Below are 9,236 nucleotides of genomic sequence, written 5' to 3' on the forward strand. Positions count from 1 at the left end.
ACCATCAAGTTTCAGCGGGGTGATGGTGAACAATGAGTCTTGTTCATCAATAGTGTTTGCACACGTCAACTTTTCTCAGGGTGGGAGCCTAAAGTTTTCATTAGAGGCTCTAAAAAGGAACCACCGTTGAGGAAAGTTGATCACCCCACTGTCACAGAGCCATTCTTCTCTGCTGAACCTGGGAGTCAACCAGCACCCTCAGGGTTCCTCCTTCCCCTATTCCTGTCCCTTTTCTTGATTCAACCTTATTTTTATCTGGTTTGGCAAGGATAATTCCTTCAGTTGTTCTAAGCATTTATTTGATACGACTTTCAGGACATTGCTGCTCTTCTTGGGAGGAGGCAGTTTGAGAATGGATCTCTACCTGGGGATTGAAGGGGATCTGGCATGCAGGGCCAAGATGGCTGGGGCCCTTTGGCAGGGTGTGAGGTCACTGAAAGATGGTGCTCATGATGCACACACTGCTGGAAAGCAACTGCTTAACAGAGAATTGCTCTTCATTAGGTCAGGTTATCAAACAGGTGATCTTTTTCTTTAATAAGCCTTATGTAGTAAACTTTCTATTACAGGTTAGGAGACTTGGTTTCTAGTCCTGGTCCACCACCTGTGGCCTTGATAGGTCTGCCCTCTCGAGCCATTTTTCACCTGAACATAAGGCAAAACCAGTGTGTCTCCAAGCCCGGTGCCAGATGCTACAGGTCTAGTGACAGGGCCCGAGAGTAACAGACTCTCAGGCCTCCCTTTCCCTGGTTTCAATACAAATAGCTTCCTTTCACCTCTCATTTATTAGGGGTCCAAGTATGAATTTCCTCCAACAGGAAGACTGGAGTATGCAGTAACCTTGGCGGGGCTTATTTTTCTTGGGCTGAGGCTCTTAGAGACAACACAAGCATAGCAACTGAGCGTTCCCACCAGTCACCATCTTCTTGACTACCCGCCCCTAAGTATGTAGAAGGCAGCAGACTGCGGAGGAAGCATACGGGCGATTAAACCAGATGAAACTAGGCTTCAATTCAAGCTCTAGCCTATGCGGGTTGAATGACTGTGGGCAAATCACCTCCCTGCTTGACTTCAGACTCCTTCGCTGCAAGATGTTCTCATAGGTGAGTGTGACAATTGTTATAAAAACCTAAGTTCTTGAGACAAACTAGACAAACACCAGCTAGCCACTCCAACCACCCCTCTCCCCACGTCTGTTGGCTAAGCCAGAATTCTAGGTGGGCGTCAAGGTAGCTCTCATGTTATGAGGCTGCCTACCCCCGTAATCTTCTCCAACGCCACAGTTGGGTCTGGTCCCGGGAGCCACCCTCCTCTACTGCCCTGGAGATCATGCCTTTCCCAGACCTGCATTTGCCCTCAGGGATCCATAGTGAGAAAACCAGATGGCCTTAGGGGAGATGGTTCACATCAGGCCAGGGGTGGGGGCCAGAAGTGGTGAGAAAAAAATCTGAAGATTTTTCCAAATGTTCCTGCCACCAATTTAAAACAGCTTCAGGTTTTTCTGTGGGGCTGTGGAGACCTCTAGTGGCAAGACAGCCACACTGCTTCCCATCCCGCACCAGAGTGAAGTCCCTGCCCTCTGAGCCAGGCCCTGGGACTCCACGTCCTCTTTAATTAAGGGTCCTCTTTAATTAAGTAAATGTCTCCTAAGCTCCTACTACTTGGCAGGCCCTGTTCTGGATGCTGAAAAAGCCATAAAGTCAGCTCCCAAATCCCACCCCACACAGCTGGGCCAGACAAAAACACATAAATGTCCAATTCAGTCTTTATTGACTGTTTCATGTCGGGGGCCACCAGCACTAACAGGTGGAAGGTGGGGGTGGGGCGGGGTGCCTTTTATGCATATCAAGGGCCCCAGAGCTCCCTCCTCGGAAGAGAGAATAAATCCAGTTACAGAACTTACATGGCGGCTGGGAGAGGTAGAGGAAGGAGTACAGTATCTACAGAGACTTAAGGGGACATTGGAGGACGTTCTTCAGCAGCAGGGCCTGGTGGTGCTGAAGAGGGAAAGGGGGGCAGGGTCAGCCACTGATCTGGACCCCCTCGGCCTCAGCCAGGGGATAGATCTCAATGGCCTCCACCAGGGGCAGCGCCTCCACTGCAGTCTCCATGACGGCCAGACCGACGGCGGCCTCGGCCTCGGCCAGCTGCTGCCGCACGGCTGCCTGATGCTGCTGCTGGTGGGTCTTGCGGTGCTTCCAGAGGTTGGAGAAGGAGCGGTAGCTCTTGCCACAGTCAGGGCAGGAGTAGGGCCGCTCCCCCGTGTGAATGCGCCGATGCTCTGCCAAGCGCATGGAGATGGCAAAGGCCTTGCCGCACACTTCGCAGGCAAAGGGCCGCTCGCCTGTGTGCAGGCGCCGGTGGTCCTTCAGGTGGGTGCTCTGCCGGAAGGCCTTGCCACAGTCCGGACACGGGTATGGCCGCTCCCCCGTGTGGATGCGCCGGTGCACCTGCAGCGAGGTCTCTGTGCTGAACAGCTTCTTACACTCGCTACACTCCAGGCCCCGGCGTCGGGCAGGGGCTGTGGGGGCTGCGGGGGCCACGCCCCCCAGGGTGGTGGTGGGGGCAACCGGCGCGCGAGTGGCCCGGGGGGCCCGGGGGGCCGGGGGCTCCTTGGCCAGGACCTCGCCCGGCCCAGCAGCCGCATGGGCCGCCTCGTGCGCCTGCAGCCGGGCCGCCGAGCCCACTTTCTTGCCGCAGGTGCCACACTCGAAGCGCCGGGGGGCCTGGGCCGCAGCAGCAGCGCAGCGGTGCTCGCGGAGCCGCAGCGAGGAAGGGAAGGCGGCCCCGCAGGATGGGCAGCGGTGCGGCTGGCGGCCGGCATGGGCCACGAGCTGGTGCACCTCCAGCAGCCGTCGCAGCAGGAAGGAGCGGGGGCACTCGCGACACTTGTAGGGGTACTCGCCCGTGTGGTGGTAGCGGTGCATGAGCAGGCGGTAGGGGCGGTGAAAACGCACGCCGCACTCCTGGCAGCGGTAGGGGAAGTGCTGCGCGTGCACCAGGCGGTGCTGCCGCAGTGTAGAGCTCTGCGTGAAAGCCTTGCCGCAGTCCCCACAGCGGTAGGGCCGCTCCCCCGTGTGCGTGAGCCGGTGGCGGGCCAGGTTGGCGGGCGAGTTGAAGGGCTTGGAGCAGTCCGGGCAGGGGAAGGGCCGCTCGCCCGTGTGCGTGCGCAGATGGTTACGCACGTGAGACTTCTTCTTAAACATCTTGCCACAGATGCCGCACTTATGGCGCCGCTCCAGCCGATGGACGAAACGCTGGTGCCGCGTCAGCTGCAAGGCCTTGCTGAACTCGCGGCTGCACAGCAGGCAGCGGTAGGTGCCCGAGGCAGCCGGCCCTGCTGAGCTCTCTTCGGCCACAGGAGGCTCCGGCGCCTCGGACTCTCCAGTCTCTGCCGGGGCCGGCTCGGGGAGCCCAATGACCGGCTCCTCGGGGGGGACCGGTGTGGTGGGCAGGGGGACGCCCCCCGCCCCGTGTGTACGCCGATGATACAGGAACTTGGTGAGGTTAACAAAGGTCTTTCCGCACGGACACGAGTGCAGAGGATTCGGGGTGTGGGCTCGCCGGTGGGCCAGGAGCAGGGCCTCTGTGCCAAAGGCCAGGCCGCAGTCCACGCACAGGAAGTGAGACTCGCTGCTGTGGTCTCCGAGGTGCTGGTCTAGACTGGAAGGGCTGGGGAAGACGCGACTGCACAGGGGACACTTAAAGACGCCCTCCCGGTGACTGCGCAGATGCTGCTGTAGCTGGTGAGGTGACAGAAAGAGCTGGTCGCACGCGGAGCAAAAGAGCTCCTGGGTGGCCGTCCCGCCTGGCTCTCCGCTGTTGTTCCTCCGGGCCTTGCGCCCCCGGCGATCACGCCCAACGGCTTCACCATTGCGCAACTCGTAACTGTGGTCAGAGGATGGCAGGGGATCGGGCTGGGACACAGGCACCTCTGCAGGTGACGGAGTCAGGGTCTCCTGCTGCAAGGCAGGCTCCTCCGACTCGGGGACCGGGGCAGGGAAGTGGGTGGCCTGGTGCTCCAGGAAGTCGGCCGGAAGCTGGAAGAGCTGGGAGCATTCGGAGCACTTGTAGAGGAGCAGCTCCACCTCGGTGACCACCTCAGTGGTGGCGGCGGCGGCGGCGGAAGGGACAGCTGCCCCTTCCCCACCCTCTTCTGCCTTGCGGTAGGAGTGCTCCACAGCCACACGGGCCTGGCCCACAGGGGGCCCCAGGACCACTGGGGACCCCAGGATCACGGGGGCCGCAGGCTTGGCGGGAGTGCCCCGGAGGTGCGTCTGCCGGTGGCTCAGCCAGAGCTCCTGGCTGGCGAAGAGAGCCTTGCAGTCCACACACTCGTAGTGGATGGTACTGGAGCTGAGCGCAGGCGCCTTGGCTGGTGGCTCGGCCGCCACCGCCTCCTGGGGAGCCATCATCTTCAGGTGCAGCTCCTGGTGCTCCAGGAGCTGGCTAGGGGACAGGAGGAGCTGCCCGCACTCCAGGCACTGGTACTGGCTCTCCTGCACCAGGGTCTGGTAGAGGCCCGTGCCGGAAGCTGCCTCTGTGGCCACCGTGACTCCAGGCTCGGCCACGCCCACCAGCTCGAAGTGCTGCTGGGGCACGTGGGAGTTCTGGTGCACGAGCACCTCCTCCAGGGACCCGTACAGCTGGTTGCACTCGGAGCAGACATAGCGGTGCTCGATGTACAGGACCGTCTCCTCGGACTCCTCGGTCATGGCGGCAGCGAGGCCCTGGGCTGCGGGAACAAAGAAGTGGGGACAGATCCCAGTAAACTGCCGTCTCCTCCATCCTTCTGACAGACAGTTCTTTCCCTTTAGCACTCCCCGCCAAGACCCTGTACGTATTTTACCCCCTAACTTCTTGCTTCCGTTTCCCACTCCCACCCCCAACCCCCAGCAATCCTTCCGCTCCTGAACACATGAGACTACCGAGCATAGAACCTTCCCAGCAGTCCCTTCCCAGAATCTGTCCAAGGCTCACCTCTGAATCGATGCACATCAAACTCCACCCACCAGATGCTCGTAACCTGTCCAACCCCTCACCTCCCATGCCTCTCAGCTGGCCCACAGCCACACGCATCACAAGGAACCTGTGTCCTCTCCATTCGAGCCCCCTTCCGCTGACTTCCTCTCCTTCCCAACTCCCTGCCCCATTCCTGCTCCCGGGTGCCTGGGGGAGTCCTCACAGGCCCTAACCGCCGCCACTTCTCCCAGCCTCCCTCCTCCTCTGTTCCCTCCGCCAGGTTCCAGACATCTTTTTACACCAGAGGACTCAAACTGCCCCAAGGCCCCGCCACTTTCTGCACCCTCACATGGTACAACCCCTCTCCTTTACGTACGCCTGTTATACACTGTCTTTCCCTCTGGTGCCCAGATCCCTCACATCAAACTTACCCTTCCCTCAACCAACTTGTCTCATGCTGGCCTAACCCATCACTATACCTACACTTTCCCCTCCTAGACCACTTGTCCATGATACCCAGATCCCCCTTTTCAAAGTGCTTACCTCTCTACAAATCAAAGCCCTCTCCCACAGCCCTAACCCCCTATCCAGAATACCCATCCCCACTTCACAAAAGCCTAACCCTTTCTTCATACCTATATTCTACCTGTCACCCCAACTCATGTCTCACTCTTCACGATAATTACTTATTCTTTACACTGAGACCTCACCTAATTCTAATCCCCCCTGGGGTACCCAGATCCCCTCTTCTACCCCAACCACTATAGGGATGCCCTAGGTGCCTCTTCTTATCAACCTCAGCCCCTCTTCTTTACAAAATGACCCAGCCTAACCCATTTTAGGGATGCCCAGACATGGTCTTCACATCACCTTAAACCCTTCCTTACAAACCTCTGTGCCTAACCCATGCCCAGGGACGTCCAGACCCCCTTTCCATTACTAAAATACCTAAGCTTTTCTTCTTTGCAAAATGACCTGTTCCCACCCTAGCCCATTCTAGGGATTCCCCAGATCCCCTCTTCATAGCAGCATAAACCCCTCTTCCTTGCAAAAAGACCCAACCCCGCTCTAACCCATTCCAGGGGTGCTGAGACGCCCTCTTCCTAACAACTTAGTTTCTCCCCTTTGCAAAAAGATCCCAGCACATGCTCTAACCCAATCCAGGGAGATCCAGACTACCCTTCACAAAGGCTTAAACTTTCACACATATGCCACCCTGCCCTGCCCCAAATCCCCTTTAGGAACACCCAGACACTACCTTCTTCTTATACTGAACCCCTCCACCCGCCCAAGCTAGACAGAGGATAGCCAGACCCCTCTTTCTCACACCCAGACCCCTCTCACCAGCATATTACCCTGAGGATACCCAAACCCCCAACTTCTTGTCAGCCTAACAGCTCATTCTCATTCCAGCGATACCAAGACCTTCCCCCACTTAGTACTTGGACCTGTCCACCCCGCTAACCTTCTCCAGGGATACCCAATTACCACTCTTCACCTTGACCTAATTCCCTGTACTTTTCAAAAACATTACCTCTACCCAACCTATCCTAGGGACACCCAGACACCCTCTTCACATAACATAACCCTTTGCACAGAGACTCCTCTCGACCCATTTCAACGGTAGCCCCCCTCCCCCCGAACTCCCTTCACATTAATGCAACCCCCGTTCTCAATACCCGGACCTCTGCCTCAGCTCCAAATCCTCCCTCCAGGGATATTCATTTGCTAATACCTTTTCACACCAAGCCCCTCTCACTGGTCTAATGCCTTCCAGGCTTACCCAGGTTTATCTCTTTATGTGAACTTAATTACCTCTTTTCTCACGCCCTAACCCCCTCCCCGGACACGCAAGCCCCCTCTAACCGTCCACCCCGCTTCGGTCCTGGTCGGCCCCACCACCAGGCCTGGGCCCCGATACCCCCTGGAGCCTTGGCCACTCTCCGGGGGGGCAGCTCTAACGCCTGCCTTGCCACCCAAGTCCCTCCCAGGCCCCGGCCCGGGCCCCGCCCCTCCTCACTCAGCCCAGCACGCGACTCTAGCCCCCTTCCCCACCCACCCTCCCGGCCCGGCCCCCCACCCCGGCCGCCCGCGCGCCCCGCCGGCCGTTGGTGCCGCTCCGCCCTCCCCGCCCGGCGCGCGCCCCCTCCGGTCCTCAGTGCGCAGGCGGGGTGGCGTGGGGCGGCGGGGAGCGGGGGAGGGGGGGAGCCGGGCCGGCCTGCCGCACGCCCGCCCGCACTCACCCGCCTCCGCCGTCTCGCACGCCCCGGGCCCAGGCCCGGGCCGCCGCTCCCCTCGCGCGGCCACCCTACCGCTGCGCCCTCTCTAGCTCCCGCCGTCGCCTCTTGGCTGCTCCGCAGCCTCGCTCTCGCCCCCAATCGCCCTCAGCAACGCCCCGCCTACCTTCCTCCTCGGCCGCTCCGTGAACGGCCGAACGCGCCCAATCAGCGTCCGTCTGGCTCCCGCCTTTTGACCAATCGAGGCTCACGTCTCTGAGCCTCGGGCCAATAGGATGGAGCGTCGGGATCCGCCGCAGTGCCCAACCAATCCTCCAGCGATGTCCCCTCACCGGCCGGCCCCCGGGTTGATAGTGTCCGCCTCCTTAAGCCCTGTGGAGGATGCTCCTCCTCCAGCTGCTCGTCGACTCCGCCTGACGCCTGAAGAAGGGAGGGCAGCGCGGTGACGTCAGGCGGCGGAGCGAGGCTGCGGGCGCCATCTTGGGGGCGCCGGGCGGGAGTAGCGTCGGGGTCGAGGGGGGGAGTCGGAGAAATTGAGGCACACGAGACCCAGAGGGTGGGGGCGGGGGAACGGTGGCGCAGGAACCCCCGAGGAGTGAGGGGAGAAAGTGAAGCACCTGTCAGCGCGAAGCGGGGAGGGGAAACTGCAACACGAAGCACGTGGAGGGAGTAAAAAGGGAAACTGAGGCTCCAGACTCCTTTTATTAGAAAGAAGAACGGAGGCAGGAAGAAGGAAGGGGAGAAAAACCGAGGGACTCTTGGGGGAGGGGGAAGGAGAAGTGTCAAAAGGGAAGCAAGGAGCGCGGGGATCTGAGGGAAGGAGGAAAACTTGAAGAAGGGAGGAAATGGGAAATGGAGGGGATAAAGAAAAAGCAAGGACAGCTTCGCTGGAAGAAACGGAGAGTGTGGGGGGTGGTGTAGAAGACCTGAAGGACAACTAGGGTGAGAACCTGCAGAAAGTGACCCTGTAGCAGATGGACTCTGCTCTGCTGCCTTCCAAGGTGCCTTCCTTCTGGGCTGACCCAGGGCCCCTCGGACCGTGGAGTCTCCCTGTGTCCAAGGGCCCCTGCCCATCCCTGCTCATCTCCCCTTCTGGCCCTCAGGGCGTTGGCAGCCCACTGTTATGTTTCCAGAGCTACCCTCTGAATTCAGGGGAGCTGGGGAGCGGCAAGAGATTCATTTGTTCTCTCTAGCCGCCCCCCGCCTTCCCCGCCCTGCCATTTCTCAAATGAGTAAACTGAGTCTCAGCTTTCCTGAGGCTAAAATCTGCTAGGCAACCCTAGGTCTGACTCTTCGGTCATCACCGTTGCTGTGTCCTTCAATTGGTTTCTAATTGGGTGTCCTAGCTTTCCACTAAATTAAAATCCCTAACGCCAAGCCAGTGTAATTAAACCGGGCTGTCTGAATTGAAATCCTGACCCGGCCACTTGCTAGCTAATGTCTTGGACAAGTTAACTCCCCTGTCCCTCAGTTTCCTCATCTGTGAAATGAGGATAATAGCCCCTGTGTCATGGTTGTGAGGCACAGAGTAAACGCTATGTAAGAATTACTTTTATTAGGACCTCAAGGAGCTCAGTGATGATAGCTGATGTGTCCTGAGTGTGTTATGTGCCAACTATTGTGCTTAGTGCTTTGTGCGCTTTATCAGTTTAATCATCTCAACAACCCCAGGAGGGGGGAGTTACTGTTCTCACGTTACAAAGACACTGGGGCCCAGAGAAGTTAAGTAGCTTGCCTATCTTTAGGAGGAGACAGAGCCAGGGTTCCAACCCAGGGATCAACTCCAGGGTCTATGCTCTTGGCCCCCAGGCTCTTCTACTGCCTGGCAGGTGGATGTCCTGTCCCTCTTGGCATGTCGAATGGATGAACGCAAGAGGTAGAGAAAAGAACTTGGTGGGAATGTGTGAGCTCTAAAGCTAGTCATCTGGGTTTGCCGTCAGAGTGAAATCAACTGGGGAGGGAGCCAGAGAACCTGGAAGCTAGACTCAGCCTTTGATAGCCTCCATGCAGTTGGGCAGGTTCTCACTCCTGCTGAAG

The 9,236-nt window shown here is 58.7% G+C and overlaps 1 protein-coding gene across 3 annotated transcripts; it reads right to left on the reverse strand.

Moving 5' to 3' along the window:
* Positions 1–1,747: 1,747 nt before the first annotated feature.
* Positions 1,748–7,338, reverse strand: ZNF574 (zinc finger protein 574). Of its 3 annotated transcripts, none has more exons than XM_028088110.1 (2): positions 7,275–7,338; positions 1,748–4,735 (listed from the first exon to the last, which is right to left on the reverse strand). In XM_028088110.1, exon 2 carries the CDS (start codon positions 4,713–4,715, stop codon positions 2,022–2,024), a length of 2,694 nt encoding a protein of 897 aa, XP_027943911.1. In that variant the 5' UTR covers positions 4,716–4,735; positions 7,275–7,338; the 3' UTR covers positions 1,748–2,021. The 3 variants fall into 3 exon arrangements, with proteins under 3 accessions (XP_027943911.1, XP_027943909.1, XP_027943910.1); XM_028088108.2 differs by having other exon boundaries at positions 7,206–7,278; XM_028088109.1 differs by lacking the exon at positions 7,275–7,338 and adding an exon at positions 4,981–6,801.
* Positions 7,339–9,236: the final 1,898 nt, after the last annotated feature.

Source organism: Eumetopias jubatus, unplaced genomic scaffold, assembly GCF_037043125.1.
Source record: "Eumetopias jubatus isolate StellerSeaLion01/CBP00866 unplaced genomic scaffold, mEumJub1_p1.0 scaffold_10, whole genome shotgun sequence".
Taxonomy (NCBI): Eukaryota; Metazoa; Chordata; class Mammalia; order Carnivora; family Otariidae; genus Eumetopias; species Eumetopias jubatus.

Excerpts from the sequence above, each read along its gene's own strand:
- ZNF574 (XM_028088110.1), bottom strand. The coding sequence starts at position 4,715 with ATGACCGAGGAGTCCGAGGAGACGGTCCTGTACATCGAGCACCGCTAT.